Below are 23,099 nucleotides of genomic sequence, written 5' to 3'. Positions count from 1 at the left end.
CAGGTTATAATATAAATGTTTTGAATAACAATTTGTTTTGAATAACAAAGTATAGTAAAAATTGCACCATTAAATTTAGACGTAGACAAACAAGTACTCGTATGAGTAATATATTTAGAATAACAACTTCATGAATGTTTTTTGTAAATGTTGTATACAAGGAACTGAAGAATATTATAGTATACCATATTTGTATAATGGAATGAGTGAAAAGGTTGAAATGGTAGTGGACATGTCGCGTGGCTAGAAGAATGGATGTAAAGTGGACAAATGGTACCCGAGAGATTATAAAGTAGTGAAAAACTGCAAGGAAGATGGGTGGATAAAATAATTATTAGAAAAATTTGTGGGGTGAGAGATTTGACGAGTGTTTGCAGTTGATGGTGAATGGCTGTAGATTTTGTTGAATTTGAGGTTGAGGTTCGAAAAAAATTGTTTTCATCTTGGGTACAATACCATTTCAATAAAAAGTCGTTTCAGTGGTTTCTTTTATTATTCAAAATTTAAATTAAAATTATAGAAAAGATGTTTTTGAATGTGGAGGAGAGTTTTATGTTTGGAAATATGTTTTAAAAAGATGAAATTAGAAAAATTTGTTATATATGTAAGATGGAGGAGAGTTGTGAAAAACGGACACAAATTCATTCAAAAGCATACATAGTATGTAGTAAATGGCTGTAAATCATGATGATTTGTATAATATTTGAAGATTCGTTAATCGTATTTCTATGTGTGTAAGATCTTGTTTGCAATTATTGTATATAATTTAAATTTTTCATTTCAAGATTGTTAAAAATTGCAGCAAAGAGCATTTCGTATGTAATAATAGTGAAAATAGTATGGCAAAATTTTGAAGTCGTCCAATTTGATATGCAAATCTTGCACGTCTTTTACAGGATTAATATTTCAGAGTTAAAGCGAAATTCGGATTACACGGGAGAAAGTTCAGCGTTGTTAACTCCTCATTTAGGAAACACGCCGACGCTTACTATTATACTAAAATATACATGCATAATAAAATCGCACAACGTAAAAAAAGCACGAAATTGATTCAAGAACGATACCGAGGACGTTTACAAGCGTAAAAATGAAATTCTCGGGCATATGGGAATAATAAAAATAATTTTAATGTAAGCCGTCGTTTAGGCGCGAATAAAATTGCATAGCGTTAAAAAATTTAAGCGACACAAAAACCCGCGCTTTTGGGGTGGCGGGGGGCGGGTTTTGAGGGGTTGATGAGCAATTTTATTGTGCGTATTATTCAGCTTTTATGCGACGTTTATTCTCGCGGTATGTTTTTTTTTTGTGTGTGCTGTGTTCGTTTCATAAACATGTAAGTGCCGTTACATAAACACGAATTGCATGTTTACAAAACGGCCCAGCAATATAGAGAGAGGGACCAGTGCGAAGAATGCGAGCGAAAGGAGCGAAAATGAAAAAATAAACTGAAAAAAGCCCCAAAAATACATACGTATGTATACATAAAAAATACACAAAACGGTAAAATAAACAACGCGCGTTTAGTAATTAACTTTATTAACATATATCTGATGGAGTTTTTATTTCATTTGTTAATTGTTCGCTGTTGGGCCGGCGACCAGACGAAAGATAACATTCGATATTAGCCGGGAGTTTATTTCACGTCATATTGTTATTAACGAGTTAGAAAACACGGTTAAAACATCAAATTTAGATTATGTACGATATTACACATGCAATGTGTGTGTGATCGATCGCCGTCAATTTTTTTTTTGTTCGTAGATATTTATTTTTTCTACTCTATCGAAAGGGCACGCTCACTATAATTGAATTCATAATGAGACGTGTCAACCTATGATATGTATGTCTAATATAAATATAAATATATTCTGACAAAAGATAATCAGTAGCTTAGTTTACTATGATATTTAAAATTATTAATTATAATACTTTGAATTAAATTACTATTAATTATTTGAACTTGCTCACCTCCGCGGTTTTCACTGTCTGCTGGTTTCACTTGGATGGCTCGGTTCATCTGCAAAACAGAAATGATAAATTTAAATAAAATTAAAGCATAAGTCTTTCAATGGGTGAATAATATATTCTTCTAATGAAATCAGCACACATAAATTATTATTTACATATTTTTTCATTGAATTATATAAAAAAAATAAAAATAACATTGAAATACATATATGAGTTTGACTTTATGTGGATTGTTTTTATCTTAAAATGGTTTAGTAACTAATAAATGGCCAAATTTTTTTATCTATTGATCAGTGTTATATTTAAAACTGTCAATATTTTAAATTAAACAGTCAGTTTATAATTAAAAGTTGGTTCGAAAATTGGAATATGAAGTTCAGTTGTGCTATCAAATGCTTTTTTGAAGCCTAGTAAAAATCACATGATTTTATATTTTTATATGATAAGACATTGATGCAAAAATTGGGTATTGAATGCCAGAATTCTGCATAAAGTCAAGTGCACTCAAAAAAGTATGGAACTCTGTATGTCTAGCATAATAAGAAGAGATATAAAATGGAAAATGTGGGTAAGAAATATGATAAAGGAGGTTGATATAATGAAGACTAAAATGACATATATTATACTATAGATGGACGAAAGAAGTGCTCGAATGATACCCAAGTAAATGTTAAAGGGTGCAAATAAAGCCACAGGGGAGATGGGTGGATGAAATCAGAAAAATGTGTGGGATGTGTTGAATAGGCATTAGGCACGATTAAAACTGTGTTAAATAGGCATTGGCATTAGAAGGCAAATGGCTTTAAGTGATTATAATGACACATTTAATGTCCAATCAAACTATTAACTGACCAAACTGATCAAATGCATGCAAATAATATTGATTATTCGACCAAAAATTTTGTCTTCTTTAATTTGATATCAAAAATATTAATAAAATTGTGTATGCCAGAAAAATTTCCATATATTGTAGTTATATTTAGCTAAATAACGTCTAATTATAGCGTAAAAAAAGAACATAATTTAATAAAAGTGCATGTCAGGCTTGCGTAAAATTTTCATACAAAAATTGAAATACATTACATCTAATTACACTTTGTATGGAATTAGCCGTTAAAAATTCCACGCATAAATCACGCCAAACTACTTTTCAACACTTTATTACAAAAGCGATGAATTTATTATTAATAATTATGCAAAATTACACAAAAGTGTAATTACACACACACACAAGTGTAATTACAATCCGCTCAAGCTACGACACACGTTCAAAAGTCTGAACAATCATTAAGCATTCTTTCCCCACAAACAAAAGATTATTAAGAGTTGCAGAGGAAATGTGTTACAAATTGAATTTAAAGTGACTTTTTTTAACGTCATAGTAGAAGTCACTCACTTTGGCATGCTATATCGTGGCATATAGGTAAGTAAGGGACACGCACGCGATAGATCTGAACTTTGAACGTTTGTATGGACGATACGTACATATTTTCCCTAATGCATTAAGACACCTCTAGCCGTATATGACATTCGATATTAATTTAGTCGGACACTACGGATAGGTGTGTTTGAATTATAGTTGCGTAGAGGTGGTGGGATAGGTGGGGAAATGCCATTTAGGTCCTAATGTCCATTGTTATTAACGACGTTCATACGGTCATTTAGAGGAAATGACTTCAAACGTTATTGATTGATATCGACTTACAAAATATGAGCTAGCTGGAATAGATATGTCTTGAATGCCTTTTTATTACGATAACGTAAGTGTGTCATAATGTAAAGAACACATTGACGGAATTCTCATACAGTGTATGAGAGACATATTTTGATGCTTTTGAATGTTATTTAGTCGGAAACATGTCTATTCAAAGTTGCATTTATTCAACATGAATAAAAGTATCGATGTGGGATATTAGACCATCCTCTATACAGTCTGATTTTAGCTTCAAATTAATACAGCGATTTCCAAACTGGGAGGCACTGACTAGTACAAAGGAGGCGCGAAAAGTTAGTTTATAACATAACATTATAAAATAAATTAATATATACTTATAAATTAATTCAAAACCATTCAAACGGACGCATTGTTTGACAAGATAAAATGCACTAACTATGAAGATAATGATGGTAATACAATTAAAGATACATAGTAGGAGTATTAGCGATAGAGAACAAGGAAGAGGAAATGAAGCCCGCTTTAAAGGTCAAAGAATTCGACCGTTAAAGCCCTCAACATGAACCCCCCCTCCCCCGACGAAGTAGAAATATCAAGATAAGAAAATGCGATTCATCCTGTTCATTAATGGGATTCACAAGTGCTATTTATTATAAAATATTTACTCTTTACGAAAGTTTTGGATGCCGATAATATAAGACTAAGTAAATTAAACTAGCACCTTGAAACTATGCATTCTGAATACGTTGGTTATCTCATAGAAAATTGTTTCTGTTCTATCAAATGAATTGCTAGCCATCTAAAGTTTCTTGCAGAATCGCAAAATCTACAAAAACACATACCATAGGAGACTAGTTTTGCACACTATTTTTGCCAGTTTTATATCTTTTGATATTACTAGTTTTGATATGGTTGAAATAATGCTCGGCGAAACAGTTACTGTACGATACAATTATTAGTATATGCTGATAGTACGATATAATTATATTTGTATTAATAAATTTTTATCATTTAATAAAAAGTGTTGGTATTATTTTATTAAATAAAAAGGAAAGAGCGGGAGGCACCAATATTATATACTTTTGGAAGCCACTGAATTAATCGGAAACTATTGAATTAATCTGTACCGGTTAGTTAAAGCAACTGATAGTACATCAATGAGGTATCATAAAAACCGTCTCACAATCTTAAAAATGCTTGCACGATTATGGTAATGATTTAAAACATTAACGTAAGATATACGTTTTTATTTACGGTTATAATATGTATTTAAATTTTAATAAATTAATCTGAAAATCTCCCTGGAAAATAATGTTTCGTAGGTAAGTACATAGTATATGGAATTGATGGAGAGTTTGGAGGTATATTATGTATCGGTGGTGCTAGGAATTCGAAATGTCAAAATCGAGCGTGGTTTTGTGCAATTCAGTGCACACCAGTGCCGAATTAATAATTCGGATTTGCGGTTCGGGTCCGGTATATTTGCGGGATGCGACCGGAAGTGGAGGCTGCGCATGCACCGCGACTGTCACCGCATTTCCGGATGATTCTTGCCCGTCCGCACATGTCAAGTATGCGATTAAATTCCGAAACGGTCGAAATTACCCATTTCGTTGAGTATTTGCATAATACCGGGAGCGTTTCGGACTTTCGGACATTTATTGAGAGTAAATCTCCCACTAAATACGTATGTATATGTATCTGTCATATTGGCGCTAAGTAACACTTGACGAGAACCACCACAACATTTACACACATGTGCATTTTCATTTTTATACAATTTTATTTTAGCCTTAATATATCTATGTATATTAGAAGCGATTGCATAAATGTGCATGTAATTTTAAATGAATGTGCTAAATGATAGCTACGTCTAAATTCAACTTACTCAAATCACATGGAACATAGAGTTCAAAGCTCCTAAACAGAAAACATTTCATTAGATATTCATCGAATTAAAGAACGACCATACTTTTTATTTAAAAAATAAAAGGTCAATTCATTAACAAAACGTACAAAAATCATATTAAATTAGCGCCAAAGTACCTTTCATCATTCCGTATACAAAACACAGCCTATAAACTTTCGAGCATCAAATCAACATAAAGTTGAATCGAGATAAAGTGAATTAAAACTTTACAATCTACAACATACATACATGCTGTACCCACACACAATATTCGTAATATAATACAGGACAACAAAAATCATATTGTGCACCATAATCTCAGTATTCACATTGAATACACGGAGACCGGGCGATGCATACTAATTAATTGACAGTACACACAACAAACAAGCAAAAGCGGTTCGACAATAGATAACACCGAGCAGTCAGGTTTGATAATAAAAAAGGAGAGACGCGAAACACGTGACATATTTTGAGGGGAGCTGAATTATGAACGAAATACGCCGTTCGAATGATAATTGCGCATAATTAGTTTCAATTAGGGCTCGCTTTCCCTCGGCATATGTATATTTAAAACGTGAAATGTGTCTTTGTTCGCGCTTATTGTTCTTGGCAAATAGGAGTGTTCCGTTTATCGTACGAAATACGGTGGTCACCGATAAAACGAGCCACCCACCCCCCATTTTCCACCCCCCCCCCCTATACAAGTCCCACCCTACAATAAAGGATAATGACAAAGGTCTTTTTATTTACATACCGGCCGGCCATTACATGCTCCCGCCGACGAAAACGACAATATCAAATGGATGGAATTATATTCATATTCCCCTTTTTTGCGGACATGACGGCTCACAAGATAAAAAAATATAATACGGACATTGAATCGTATAGTCCACCCCTAGGGAGATAATAATGCACCCGTCATATACATAAACGGAATTGTGTCCGTCTGTTCGTAATAGATTATTTGAATTCGTCAATTTGTGTGAATGAAAAAAGGTGTGTTTTTCCTTTTGATAAGAGGTCGAGATACGGAAAGGTCGAAAAATTGTACAATACATTTATGTTTCGTTGCGGGTTTTGATTAATTAGTAAAAGATGATGGTACTTTTGGGATCGCAGTTGGGTCATTGTCTTGTCACTTTTGGGATGTCGCTGTAATCCCCTTGAAAAATTCCAGACTATGCTAATTCATTCATGGTCTATTCATAGACATAAATTTTAAAATGTCACACTAGAATCTTTAAATATGTAGACAGAATTTTTAGCTTTATGTGTCTTAACTGTGCTTATAAAAACAAAACTTTACCTTTTGAAAGTCTACGGGAAAAATCGTCAAAGACTGGAAAAACTATCGATTAGAAAAATTCCACTTTGTTTACAAATTTAAAACTTCAAGCTAACAAAATTTAAAAGAAATTTTCAATTTATTATTCAATCAATATGGTTAAATTAATATTATATAATATATATACAAATGTCTATATGTAAATTTGAATTGCTACATTTCAGCGAGAATTATCTTGATTTGTCGAGTCAACATTTGCACGGATTAATTAATTAGTTCTGGACAGTGATTAAATCCCGAAGCCAAACATTTGAAGTAAAATATTAAAACGTCGATAATATTCATACATATAAATATATAAAAATGTGAATAAAAACCATCAATATCTTAAACTTTTTAAGTGATAAAAATACCAGATGTAAAATTTCATATTCGACAAATCTTTGTTATTTTTTTCTCCCATTACATTTTTCTGTAAAATATATTTTCAGAGAAATTAATTGTTTATTTTTAGAATGAAAATATATAGAAAATGTTCTTTGATCATCAAGTTCATCAACACGAAAGCCTTTCCAATCGACTACATCCATTGTATGTATGTATGTATGTGTTTCATACATTTTATTTAATTCTTCAGCTCAACATCCATTAAGAATTGAGGCTTACATTTTTCCTTATACATCCTCTTGGGAACCATTCGAATTCGTCCTTTGTACAAACGCCGTTTAATCATCTAAATAAGGGGTTCGTAATTAACGATTGGGCATATTACTGAACTCTTATTTATCACGTATAAAAATTTATGATATATACATATACAAAATGCTAGCCTAATCAGAACAAAATACTCTGTTGTTAAATGAAATTAAAGAATCTGTTGTTTTCTAAGAAAAGCCTATCCTTGTTTAGTTAAAGTTTTTATTTTGTTCGCTACAAAATATATATGAAATATAATTCCATGACGTATATGTTGCATTGTCAAATACTAAGACATAGTATAATGTTTTTATTCAATATAAACATTTACAAAATAAAATATTTAATTTAAGTTACTTTATTTCAATGCACATACATACATAGCTGGTGTGAAAATTGTATTTTAAGTTGAGGTTCGTGTTTTGCATCTGAAATGTAAAGGGATCCATATAAGAACCCCTAGTCTAAGTCGAGCATGCATTAACCAACCATTCACCCATTGTGACCACGATCTATTTATAAATTTGAATTAAAAAAATAAAATAAAACAGTTTTAAATTATCCGACAATTATTCGAAGTCGTCCAAATGGCGAAACGCAATTTCGAATCGGAAACAGTGGCAGCGGGAAGCTTCTTATAAAAGTGTTGGGTGTTTCGCGTGAGTGTTCGTGTATCGCAATAGATAAAACTATCGGCCAAAGTGTCGGGAAAGGTAGACGAATAGTGATTCCTAAGGTTTGTTGTCCCTTCTTTGTTGCCTGGGCAACCTTTATGTCCAAGTCGTGTCACGATGGCCGCTCGGACAATGGGGGTGGTGTCATCATTTGGCATCGTTAGGGGGTGAAACTTCACCGCGCGTGTCTGTCGGATTTCGGTGATGTGCACCACATCAATCTTCTTTATATATAATTTATATCACATCGTACATACATAGATAGAAGTGTGCACATATATCTCATATATGAAATAATATTCAGTGTACACGGCTGTGCACATACTCGGAAAAATCTTTACCAACTTCGCCTTCATGAGCGGTTTGCTTCCATTAAATGTGAATTCGAAGTTATTTAACTTTTAACTTGCACATGGGATTTATGAACGTTCGAGCAAACAATAAAGCGGGTGAATTCGAATTCGCTTACGTTTTTTTTTTTTTTTGAACTTGTCTGTTTACGTTTTCAATTCGGAACGCTTTGCGCAAGTGTCTACCTATACCTGTGTAATAACAACGGTCATAAAAAAGCGATTTAAATTTTAATAAGTACGTGATAGTTACATAGCATAGGTCAGTTTGCAAGTTGTTTGAAAGTTTACGTAGAAAGTTTTTAACTACTTGGATCTTTTACTCTTCATTTTCACATTTTACACAAATTTTGCTGAAATTATATACGAAATATTTCATGAAATCAAAATACAATATGAACATATTTATTTCTGATTTTCTTAAAAATGTTTTTTCCAAATATTTTTGATAAAGATATATTGCGATATGCAAAATTATTAGATATGTATACATATCTCTTCAAAACACGTACATATGTAATATTGATTGAGCAAAGCAATATGTTGCTTGCTTTTTTTTAATGAAAATGAATTTTGATAGATAAGGAATATCTTTATATCATATAACGTAAAGAAATTGTAAAAGTAAATTATACAGTAAATAATAATTCGAATTCAAAATGATTAATCTGAATCATTCAACAGAAGACTGTTTTAAACTGACTCAAAATTTGATTTTTCATATCATTATTTAGTACTAATTAAATTGGTGTTATTTTTATATATGAAATTATCTTTAATCATCTGCTGGATGAAGACCTCTGCAACGCTTTCATTCGTTTCTATTTTGGGCAACTCTCATACATCTCATCCTACACATTTTTCTGATTTCATCCACCCATCTCCTTGCACTTTTTTAAATTCCATCCTTGTACCCTTTTAAAGTAAATCTATCATCCGTTATTCTAGCTACGTTACCCACCCATTGTCATTTCAATCTCTTATCATACTTCTCATCATACAACCACCCTTATCATACTTCTCACCTACCTATTTCGTGTTCTATTTCTCTTCATTATGACAAGCACACAGCGTTCCATACACTGGATTTTATACAGCATTCTGGCGTTCAATACCTAAGTTTTGCATCCATTTGTCATATTATATAAAATTTGAAAATCACTTATGTGAACTAGTGGTTAGCATATTATGTTTTCGAGCAGAATGGGCACGGGTTCGAGTTCCACTAGAGTCCTTCTGCTGGTCAGACCTCGGTTTGCGACTCCAGGTCGATCGTCTCTTGTCAGAGTTTGCCAATTTTTCTGATTTTCATTGAAACGGTTCCTGTAAAAATTGGCATCACCTCTCCTATCTCCTTTGCTAATCTCAGTTGTTCAGCGTCTTGAGGTTCACGAATTTTATTATAAAATGCTGCAAACATTTTTTCCATAGATGTCACTGTGGATGTTTGTTTGAATTCGCATTGTATAAAATGCTTATGTATATTGATAGTATTGTATCTGTATGAGTGCATTCATCGCTTTAGAGCGATCTGTAAAGGCAAGTGTTGTATGAAATAAAATAAGTGTTTTTTAGGCTTCAAAGAAGCATTTGATAACACAGTTGAATTTCATATTATAAATAACGAAGCAATTTAAATAATAAGCTGACTGTTTTATTGAAGTATTGACAGTTAAATATAAAGCACCGTTCAATTGATTCGAGCTTTTCTTTCGTCCGTTTTTCATATCAATTTTATTTATAACTTAGAAGAGGTTAGTGAAAATAAGTCTTATTTTAAATGCAAATACAAATTAAAGGTATTAAGTTCCTGGTCGTACTAAACACGAGGAAGAAAATAAAATACTAAAGTACTAAAAATGTAAGTAGACATATACTTTCGGGTGAAAATCCTTTTCCCAGAGAAAAGAATTTCCACCAGGAAGGAAATGCAGCATAGTCACCCATGGGAATCGTGACCACGGATATATACGTCTGCGAAACAAGACAGCAGTGGTCATCGAGGTTTATTTAACCCGTCCGAAGAATTTTATTGCGCAAGAATTGAGCGACGGCACCTGTGTTTGAAACTTTGATGGCTCAACGGAAACCCTTTCAGTTTATATCACCCCTGGGACGGTTCAGTGCAGAGTGAATTAGAGTAATGATTGTATTGGGACATCTTTGTACTAGAGCTTGTAACAAAAACCTAGGCAAACTTTTAACCACACATTTTTCCGAACGATAACTATGTAGATATGAAGATAATTGTGAATAAATATAGGATAACACAGCTACCTGTGGAGTATACGATGCCTGAACTACGCCTACAGTACGTACAGTAAGTATTACATGGGGAAAATTGTGCACGCGAATGCCATTATTATATTATATGCACCGTTAGTTTTAATTGATATGCCCGCTTGCTCGTAGGATATCATAGCACTTTCTCACAAAATAGGTGGTCCGTGTAAGCTTAATGACTTTCATTCTATGGCGCCTATGTGATAATTAATCTCTTTTTTTATTGTATATATGTGTGTATATGAGAGGTATATGATATGTATGCGCTATTATGTTCAAAAGGTCACTTATCCAATCCTCCTCGAAGGACGTACTACAAAATCGAGCACAAAATCAAGTATGCTCTTGACGAGGGTGTGACACGTTGAAAAACTATCAAGTTGACAAAGTACGCACTACTGTAACAATATTTCAGATTTATTCAAAGGAATAGTCTTAAATTCCGCATCATAAATAATTCATCCGTTCATTACGGCGGACGTATAAAATGTACGGTTCGCTTTTTAATAATGTGAAATTTCGACGGTTTCAATACGAATTCGAGCTTTCGACGAATGGGCACTTTTCCGGGCGCCTGGCAGGTTGGTGGCTGCCTACCTGGCTACGTTTATTGCGATAAATTTTCCGCCGTAGATGACGAAGCCTTAACTTTTCCGAATGATGGAATCACATTATATAATAATTGCGTTATCGCGTTGGTCGCTTGAATTATACATTGATATTAAAAGGGGAACAATCCGAGCGTAATTCGCGATAGCCTTATGATATATAGGCATGCCTGTAATGTTTTTTCATTAGTAAGCTTTGCGGTCAGAACGATAAATAAAAGTTAGACTGAAAAAGTAAACCAAGCCGATGAAAAAAATCCATTTTAAACCTACATATGTACATAATATATAATGTAAAAGGGGAAAAAGATGATGGGTATATCAAAATTGAGCAAAATAAAGACAAATGGAAGCGTACTGGAGAGATTTGGATTGTATGATGAATGGTTGTAATTGATGATCATTAATTTAATATGAGACTTTTACAATAAAATAGTATATGTAATATATGAACAATGTCTCAATTAACAATTGAATTGTATCACGAAATTTCTGACACATGGGTTATGATATTCAGACACGTAATGCACTGCAAATTTGTCTTCACATTCAAACACAGTGCATTATGATATTCATTTAGGGATCGCACATATAAATAAAACAACATTGGTTCATGACTTAACATTATTTGAAAATCAGTATCTTATCGTGTTGCTTATCTCATTTTATTGAATTATTGACAGTTAAATATATTTTAGCACAGTTAAATTTATTCGAGCCTTTTTTTCGTCCATTTTTCGTATTGATTCTATATACTACTATTTGTGACTCCAATTCAATCGTTACTTATCAGAGTTTGCCAATTTGTCTGATTTTCATTGTTGAAACGGTTCTTCAAATTGGCAAAAATCATCCCACCCGCTGTCACAAATATCTGGATTTGATTTATGTAAAATATGTACAATTCTAAATCCATAGATGTCTCAATGGATTAATTAATTAATTAATTGTTAATTTTGTGTTCTTCAGGCTCTTAAAATACAGTGATTTATGCAATAAAAATGCTGCAATTTGTGTAATTAATTGTCTTTGAAGGCGCATTGAGGTCTACCTGTCAGGCCTTCCTGGTATATATCTACATATGTTAAATAAACAAAATTTATATGTATATAAATAAGTCATATTTTAAATGCAAATACAAATTAAGTCATAAAAAAATCAGTATCTTGTGTTTTTTATCTCATTTTATGTGATAATATTTATATACAATTAAATCAAAGACTACATTGAAGAAGAAACATGCAAACATTTAAGTTCACTTCACATTTTATATGACTGTGAGCTTAAAAAACGAAAAAAAATATAACTCGCACGGAATAGTCCACTTTTCCCATAAAGTTTTCCTGACAGTTAAACGAGTAGTGGTTGTTAATTAAGATTTAATCTATTTCTAGACCGTGTACGTAGAAAAATCCAATCTAATCTCAATTGCTCTAAGGTCAGTTGCAATTTACCGCAACACTAATTGATCGAGAAGTTGGCATTGCCAAATAGAAATTTCATCATTGCCGAGTGAAAATCAAATGAATTTAATTAGTTTTAAAGCATTTCAGACTTAGTTCGTTTTTATTAGAAGAATTGAAACACACCCGAAAGCGGTTCGTATGCAAATATGCAAGGTTTTCAACGCAACGCAACGCTCGAAGCTCGCACACGCGCCGATTCGAATTTTCAATTTTTTTTTATTATCTCTGTGATTAAATTCGCGAAAGACACAGCAACATGAATATGGAAAAAACGAGGATGCTGAGCCATTTTTACGAGCGCATAACGCGTAGCGAAACAAGCACACAATAACATCGGGGGCAAACGAACATTTTTTGCTGTGCCAGCTGCGAGTATCCCACTGTTCCCTGTATGTATACTATTCATTTGTGGAGGAAAACAGAAACAAAGAAGAAAAAAGCACACACCGAGACACGTGTGTATGTGTGTGGAGTATAGGATATGTGTGTATCATATGCATCGATATAAGCACCACTCATTAGGGTGTTTAGTTTTCCGGGCACGGCCAATGAGCCTTGGCTTAGAGATAGAAATGTTTTATTCCATTAGTGTCGGCCGAACAGTCCCCATATATCTGTGTGTGTATAATATTTCGTATGAAAGTTGTACGCTTGGTGTAAGCTCTGTCGATGTCCTGCGAGGCTTACACCATCGCTGAAATTTATTATTACATAAGGCTGAAAGCTTTCAGGGCGATATTTCACGGGCGGCCGCCAACTAATTACATTTACACAAAAGGATAATTGAAACATGATGGCGCACGAGGGCCGACCGATGGAAATAAATTGCAACTTTTCGGCAAAGTTTTCAGCCGTCTCGAGAATGTCGACACGTTGCGCGTTCCATCAGTCTGCGATTAGACGTTGCGAATAATTAAATAATAATAAAAAAAATAGAAAAATCGGACCGTAGGGAGTGGGAGATTCGATTAGTGCCAATTTGCCACCAGACGACGGTCGTGTATCGCACGCCACTCACGATTTTATTAAATCTACAAAATTGCAAAAAGAAAATAAATTTCGGTTCACTCCGCCAAAATCCAAGACAGCGGAGAATTTTAATCTGAAAAAATTCACGTTTGTTTCGTTCGCGTCTAGATTATGATAAAAGCGTGAAGTATTACATAAAATTTTTCTCACCATTTTACAAAACTTATACAGACTGGCAATATTTTGATGTTGTAGAGAATTTTATCAAATCAGTTCATGATTAATTTAAGTGAAAATATATGTATGTACACCTTCCATTTTTCAATACATTTTGTAGTTAAAATTCAATAATAATATTAAACTACTGTGATTGAACGATAATCACACTGTCTCTATAATTTTGAATAATCGTTTGTAATTGACCAGGAAAAGTATTGGGGTTTACCTGTAAGGCTTTCCTAGTTTTTATTTTATTTATGCATGTTAATGTTTGTTAAATAAAATTAAATGTGTTTTTTTTTAAATATTTTATATGTGTGTATGTTTTAATAAAATGTGTGTTATTTATGTACATTATCAGGACACATTGTCATATTGGGGTAACCTATGAAGACACTGTGGTATGTGTATATTAAAATAAAATAAAATATGAATATGAATATATTACAATAATCTCAGAATAATTCTGTTTTTCAATAAATTTCATTTGGAAGGTAAGAAAAAAATTAAGACTCTTTCTGGAATACTTCTAAATACACAGAAATAAGACCTATAATTAAAAATTATTTTATACATACATATTATTGATGATAATATCATATGTTGATGACATTCTTATAAACATATTTATAATGAGAGACACGTGATTGTAGCGTTTTGCGATTTTTGTTTTATATATTTATGTAACTATTTCCTTTTTCGTTTACTTTTTATTTAAGTAAATTGAAATTGTATATATTTTATAAATATTTCTACACAAAATTGTACTAAAATTGATTTTCTCACTGAAAAAGATAAATGCTAAAACTAAGCATTCGATTCACCAAAATAAAAATGAAAATGTCAAAATTTAAAAAAATGATACTAAAAATACGGGTATATCAATAATCTTTTTGTTGGAATTTAATGTCACCAAATATTCGATTTATCACATTATTTCATTTTAAGTATTTTTACCGTGAACTAATTGAGTGTGTTAATTGTATTTATGTAATATTATATTAATATTAAAAATCTCGGGTTGGAATTTTCCTTGATCACAAAACTTCATATATTGTTTACTACGTACATTTATATGTATGTATATGATGAAGTAAAAAGTTTAAATTATGCACCAAGTTTCTCAATATTTTTGTCAGTAAGAGTTAAATTGCTTTTCCAAAGCATCCACATGTATAGTGTGGATGATTGGGAATTGGAATTGTGGACGATGTCGTAGATAAATATCGTTCAAACAATTGCAAGGTACAGGATATAAAGTGTAAGGACGAGGGTGGTCTTTCGTGTGCTATATAATATGTATTATAGCACCCTAGGGATGGCGACAGACACTGAAGGAGATCAGTGCCGTGTGCAAGTCAATATAAAAGTATCAAGAAGAGTGGTTGCGCTACGTAAAAGATATCTCAAAGAGTAAATGGATCAAAAAAATTAGCAATTTAGCACCGAGAATCGATGATTTGCGCGAAATGAACGATCAATGGAGTCCTCGTAATCGGCAGTTTTTCTTTCTTTATTGAAAAAATTTACGTGTCGATGATATAAATAATTCATGAGAGGGCGAAGGCAGAGTCAAATATGCAAAACGAAAATGTCTAAACTACTGGGACCTCCGACTCGCTAATGTAGCGAAGAAAGCGATCGGCGAACAAATGCCTTCTCCTGTGTTCTCGCGGGGGAGGCAAACTTAGGGATGGGAAGAGATGGGCGAGATTTTTTTACAAGTCGTCGGGTTCATCCCGCTATCGTTCGAAGACAGCAAAATCCAGCAAAATTTAGTCTTTCCTCCTTTTTTCCATTCATTTCAACCTATTCTTGGACGTAATGTCGCGTGGGCGGATCAGGGTGTATCCAAAGAGAAAAAATCACTTCGAAAATGCTTGATTCGCGAATTTCATTTCATTATACAGACGATCTATCAAATTCTATAATCAAAATTCACAATGTTAAAGCTTTCAATCTGTATCTTAACTAGGCTGACTAAACGATTGCAAACCCCATTTTTTGTTAGGAGAATATATCTAATTGAGATATGTAAAGTAACTATCATATGGTAAATATAACCTATGCTGCACCTGTATGGAATAACGCCTCCAATACTACCCTTTCCAAGCTCCAAATAATACAAAATAAATCCCTAAAAATAATATATAGCGCACCTATGTATAGTCATCTGAAAAAATATATATACCTGAAAAAACTGCATGCCATATATAATATTCCGTTAGTCACAGACATTACTATCAAACTAACCACTAGATTCTATAACAGAGTCACTAATAACCATACTGAAGAGTCTCGGTGATTATAAAAAATGTCTATATAAACACAGATTAACTTTTGATCGACGGCTTTATAGAGTATTTAGTTAATATTTTGTATAAGATGTATTGTGAGGATATATAAGAATTGTAAATAGGTTTTTGAGCTCTTTTTCCTATTATGCTGTACATTAGCATTAGAATAATATAATACTATAATTACTAACAAAAATAAAATAAAACTGTAAAATAGAAAATGATCAGTAGATCAGTAGCTATTAAAATTGATATTATATATATATTGTGAAAATGATTTAAAAATAATAAGCTTTTCAAAATCAAATATAGTAAATATAATCGTGATATTCTCATTGAAATGGTAAAAGTTTTGAGATTTTCTTTTTGTTCATACTATTTTTACTACCCATATAATATTTATAACACAGATTAAATACAATTTGCTTTAAGTCATCGACTTAAGAGTCTTTAATTAATATTATATATTAGATGTATTATGAGCATTTATAAGAAATGTACATAAGTTTTTGAGCTCTTTTTCCTATTATGGTGTATGTATGCCCGCTCGTCTATATTATTCTAATTTACATTAGATATCATTATTACATTAGCATAGTATTATATTATTCTAATTTACATTAGAATAATATAATACTATGATTACTAACAAAATTAAATTAAAATTGTAAAATAGAAAATGATCAGTAGATCAGTAGCTATTAAAATAAATATAAAATGTATTGTGAACATAATTTAGTAATAATAAAAAGCATTTAAAAACCAAAAAAATATATATAATATTTATATTATAAAAAGTTTCTCTAATGATAATTGACGTATATATTATAAGAAAATATTCATACATGTAATAACATTCAATGAATTTCAGATACAGTATTTACATATACAAAATTCGGCGGTACTAAATTGAAAAAAGGATTTTCATAGCGTACAAACATATACAAAAAATAGTTATATTTAATTATAAAAATACTGTAAAATAAAAGACGATTTAATTCGATGCAATATATTTCGTCGGGTAAAAGCAAACGCGTTTATGTATAAAGTAATAGATCGTTTGCAGACCTGAGAAAACGAAATCTGGTATACGCAGGGAAAATTGCATTTGCGATCTCCCGCGGGCAGTGCCTTCGGAAAAACTAATTCGATAATGCCACAAGACCCGTGATGGCGGTGACGTGTTAGCCTTTAGTTATGAGTTTCTTCGGTTCAGCAGAAAAGCCAAGACGAACGAACGAACCGAAAAAAAAGAAAAAAAAAGCGATGCAGAGGGGAAAAAAAACAAAGGCCTCAATCATTCAGACAGCTGAGCTGGCGAGACCAGGCTTAACCTCGCCATTATTACTTTCGGCTTGAACTGTACGTGCTCGGATTAGGTCAGAATGTTGCCATTTTCCAAGCAAGATTTTCCCCAGAAAGTAATCACGAAATGGAACGAGAGAGGTAAATACAAAATTCTTTCACTTCGTGCTCTCGAGCGCACTAACAACATTAGCATTCGCGTCGTTGAAAACAATCTATTACGAAATCACTCAAATTCACAAAAAAAAAAAAAATTAAACACACTTAAATATTATACGTATACATACCCGATACAAAATGTCGCAATCGCGCAAGAAAAAGATATGCATCGAATTTGAATCAAACAAAAACATCTAACTGATGAAAATGTGTGGAAAATTTCACTCGACTTTCGAATCAATAGTTTTTTTTTTATTTTTAATATAAATTATTATTGTACGCGTTTAAAAGTAACACTCAGGCACTGATTGTTCATGGACGAAATTTTCATATTTTTTCACTTCTTGTAAACCGGAAACAGGTGTAGTTTATAGGAACGATTCGAAATCTGTGGCGGAAGTTGGTCGACCGGTGGCGCCACGGCCGAATGTCGAACTACACTGGTGGTGGCGCTGGCAACCGAGACGAGCGGGCAGACCATAAAAAGACGGCGCACTTTTTCACGTTTTTACGATCAAATTTACACATATTCCGCACTGAAATGGCTATTTAATATTTTGAAAACTATTTCCGATCGGAATTCGTCGGAAAAATCGGCGATTTTCCCCGCGACACCGTTTTACTTTTCCGACGATTCCGTTGTTACCCTCATCATTGAAATCTCCGAGAAAGTGCGCAACACTTTGCACTTCAACGGCACACGTTTCATTGCATTTCCCAACACATTCTCAACACTTCAATGATAAGTCATCACACCCATACTTTCACACGAATGAAAAATCAATTTAAACGACCTTTACTTTACTCTGAAAGCACTAAAATATACATATTTCAAACACTTGTACAATGCTGAAAGCCCAAATCGAAACACACTTTAATTACATTTATAAAGATTTTACAAAACACTTTTACACTTCATACTTAAATATGAGTCAATAAAATATTTAATCATACTTGAAAAGCAAGCTTTTGAATTAACACTTAGAAATTTCACAAAGAATCTAAGAAATACAACGAATATTCATTAACCGGATATACATAAATAACATTTTCAATTTGGTCTTAAACATTTTTTTTGTTATTAAACATAAAAACATTGAAATTATATGATAATTTAATCATACAAAAAAAAATTAAAAAGCACTTGATTGATTAATTTTACTTCGAATTTTAAATTATCGGGGATTTTTCCGTTTTTCGGAAACAAACTTTGCGGACAGATTTTTTCGAAAATTAACTATTCCTGATGATGATTTTTGATTATTCCAAAATATATTGCCAAAAGTATAAAAAATGTTTTTAATATTATATATATAACACCGAAACGGCGTATTTAATTCATTTCTGATTGTCAGTCGTCAAAGTTGTTTCTGATTGGCTGAATTAATCAAAGACGGTTGTGATTGGTCAGTCGTTAAATAATATAATTTTTTTTATTCAAATAATAAATTTAATAAAATAACAAAAAAAAACATTTTTTCATGGTTTTTATTTAATTTACATTTACCGAGCGAAGCTGTGTAACTCAATATTATTATATAAAAAAACGTAATCAATCGTTTGAATTGTTCAAATTTCAAGTATAATTTCATTTATTAATGGAATAATCAGTGTTTGCAAAAATTATGTACGGAAATTTCAATGTCTGGGATAGTCAATTTCCGGAAAAGTTCGTCAAAATCAATCAAGTTCGTGTCCAGAAACATTTTGTAAAGAAAAATCCGAAAACTATTTATCAGGAAATGAGTTACATATTTACAAAATCTTAGACCAAATTTCACTTATTTAAGTTAAGTAAGTGGATTTTCGCCGAAGCTGCTGCCAAAACTGTTTAAGATTAGAAATCGTCAAAATACTTACAATAACCGGCGGCGTGTATTCAACATTCCCCGTGCGGAAAATTTCCACGAGATGAACCATGTGGACGTCTTTTCTAGTACGGATTGACGAACGATTCGGACGCGGAACGGATCCGTGCAGCAAACTTTCCAACTCGAAGACGAAGAGTGGCACAAACAAGTTCCCGCGCTTATCCACCACGAATACACAAACAAATACCGAAAAAGTTGAAAAAGATTAATCAGTGGCGAGAGATGATGGGCTCGATAAAATCGGGCGTATTTGAAGTTGTTGTAGAGATTTTGTTTTAGCTCGGAAAAATTCAATCGGGCGGAGTATGTTGTCGTGAGAAGTTGTGTGTTTTGTTTGCGTTTTGCGTCCACGGGAGCGCTGCGGTCGGAGCAGTGGCGTCGACAGGGCGGCGCGGCGGACTGGCGCGGAAGCGGGTGCCACGGGGCGGGGCGGGGCGGGGCGCGCACGCAGCTGCGTCTCGCCGACCAATCGCTGCGTGCCTCTCGCCCCCACCCCGACCACCCACCCGGGCGCCTCCCCTCCACCCCACACCACCCGCACAAATCGATGACGCGTGCGTGTGTGCGTGCGTGCGTGTGTGCGTGCGTGTGTGCGTGCGTACGACCACTTCGCAACGCAACCACCTCTCGCACAAACTCAACTTATCCACCCACCCCATCCTCTGCGATCTGCACATACGTACTGCTCCACGCTCTCGTCAGCGAAGGCGCTTTATACAAGTGTTGACTAGATGTCTAGACAAAACCGTTTGTAATGACTGCATACATACATAGATAGATGCCGGATATCAATCCGTGTCACGGACAATGAATGACCCATGGACTTCGAGCGCAGAGACAACTCGCCCGCTACCGTGCCAAGAAGCATTTAACCAACAGCATAGTTTTAATCGAACTCATCTACATACATAGAACGAGATAACTCCTTTCCTTTTGGGCATGCTTGTGTATAATTCCCTTGAACTTCGGAGAAACTTCTCATTAATTCGTTTCGTTCTCCTGCTCTTACGTGGTAATACGTCATGCCCGTTGTTGCTGGAGCAGTTGGGACTTTATGTCCCTAATCACTATGTGCGTGGTAGACATCATCATTTGCTGGCTGTACCTCCTGCCCGCACAGTCCTTTTTCGAATGGCTCCTATTCCAAGAGCTATCCGACTTCTTAATGAAATCGTTGCTGCCGAGACTGAATGTGATATTTTCCTCACCTTAGTGAGCGTAAATTGTCGGAAATTACTCTAACCCATTTATCTGGTAGTCTGCGCTCATCATTGTTTTCATGATTGATTTGATTAACTCCCTTCCATTTGGGCCTTACACGGATGTTTTGTATTTGTAGTTGTTTCTTACATATTTATTGAAACTGGCTGTAGGTGCAAGGCATTCCTTATGCTATATTTTATTTGATATTTTTACTTTATCTGTTATTATTAAATGCTATTTTTTATGTTTATGTACGGACTAGTGCATAAAATTATTATGGCATATAAAATTATTCAATAAAAATAATATTAAAAGTAATCGGAATAGAATTCAAAATCGGGAATCGGAACTAAAATCGAAATCGGAAAATGGTATCGGGAGTCGGAATTGAAATAGGAATCCGGAACCAGAACTGAAAATTCAGAACTGAAATCAGAATCGAGATCCGGAAGTCCCTAGTTCAACACCTCGTGACTTCAATTTCAATTTATTTTTCAAATATCGTTAAAATATAATTAATTTTTATTAAAATATATATTTAATTGTTCAATATGAAAACAAAAAAAAGGTTCAAAACCTCGCTTAATAAAATCATTATTACGTATTTTTATATGGCGCTAAGGAAAATATTAAAAAAAGGACTATTTGAAAATTCGACGATGACGTAATGGCTAGCTCCCCGAACTCAGATATACCTATAAGAGGATATTTGTATTCGCGGGTTCACCGGTTCGATACCGCGGCAAGTCTCGATGAATGAATTTCTACAAAGTTTAGGCTTTTTATCGATTCATTCATTATGTTCAGCAAGCGTTAGGACACACACACACACAGATTACCGTCTTTATATATATAATGTATTTATGTTTATGTTCAAATGTATATTTTTTATGTATAATTGATGAGTATATTATTTTCGTTATGTATTAATTTATGTTTAATTGTTATTTTGTTTTTTTTTTGTGTTATATTTTTTGACCATTGTGGCGCTTTAGGAATTCCTGTTATGCCACAATGGTCTGTTTAGAATAAAATAAATAAATAAATAAAATAATACTAATCTTTCCAAGCTCCAAGTGATACAAAATAAATCCCTAAAAATAATTTATAATACACCCATATATGTATACTAACTTGAAAAAACTGCATGCCATATATAATATTCCGTTTGTTACAGACATTACTAGCAAACTAACCAGTAGATTATGTGACAGAATCACTAATAACTAGACACCGGATAGTCAAAGTGCTATCCATTGTTTCATTGTTTTAAATCCTTTGTAAAAAAGGTTCGACAAACCTTTAACAATGCATTTACAACCTTTGAACAATACGCGGCACCTTCTGGGTCCGGTGACTACTAATAACTAAAGCCCGGACCCAGAGGGTGCCGTGTATTGTTCAAATGTTGTAAATGCATTGTTAAAGGATTGCCGAACCTTTTTTACAAAGGATTTACAACAATGAAACAATGAGCGGCACCTTGGCTATCCTACCTCTACTAATAACCATACCAACACACTTGTGAAGAGTCTCGGTGATTACAACAAAATGTCTATACCCTTCAGGTATAACACACAGATTACCTAAACGGTGCATCCGCTCTAAAATCGCCGGACAAATTGAACGACAGATTAACGGACGGCTGTTTTAAATGTAATTCTCTTCTTATCGAATGAAATATTGCACATCAGATGACGGGTAACCTTTCGATGTGCACAGATGCAATTATTTAAATGGTAATTATTAAAATTGAGTTGAATCTTTCAGGCGAGTTTAATAAGGGAAGATTCGATAAGTTCCGAATCTTGCCTTATTAAACTCGCCAGAAAGATCCAACTCAATGTTAATAATTGCATCTGTGCACGTTGAAAGGTTACTCGTCATCTGATGTGCAAATCTATCATTCTAGAAAACGAGAATTACGTTTAAAGCTGCCGTTCTGTTAATCTGGCGATTTTGGAGCGGATGCACCAAACCCTACCTAAACACAGTCTGCTTTAGGTCATCGACTTTATAGAGTCTTTAATTAATATTATGTATTAGATGTATTATGAACATTTATAAGGATTGTAAATAGGTTTTTGAGCTCTTTTTCTTATTATGCTGTAGATTAATATTAGAATAATATAATACTATGATTACTAACCAAATTAAAT

General features: G+C 33.2%; 1 protein-coding gene across 6 annotated transcripts in view; it reads right to left on the bottom strand.

Moving 5' to 3' along the window:
• bru3 (CUGBP Elav-like family member bruno 3) overlaps window positions 1–23,099 on the bottom strand; it is a 725,332-nt gene that overhangs the window by 214,388 nt on the left and 487,845 nt on the right. For all 6 annotated transcript variants that reach the window (XM_077439689.1, XM_077439688.1, XM_077439684.1 and 3 more), the window contains exon 2: window positions 1,969–2,017. Coding sequence is in view for 4 of the 6 variants with exons in the window: in XM_077439684.1 (XP_077295810.1) it covers window positions 1,969–2,017 (49 nt within the window). In the remaining 2 variants the exon portion in view is untranslated. The remainder of the gene's footprint in view (window positions 1–1,968; window positions 2,018–23,099) is intronic.

This window comes from Arctopsyche grandis, chromosome 10 (genome assembly GCF_051622035.1).
Source record: "Arctopsyche grandis isolate Sample6627 chromosome 10, ASM5162203v2, whole genome shotgun sequence".
NCBI classification, from domain to species: Eukaryota; Metazoa; Arthropoda; class Insecta; order Trichoptera; family Hydropsychidae; genus Arctopsyche; species Arctopsyche grandis.
Note: the sequence above shows the minus strand (reverse complement) of the source record. Positions and strands in the feature narration are given on the sequence as shown.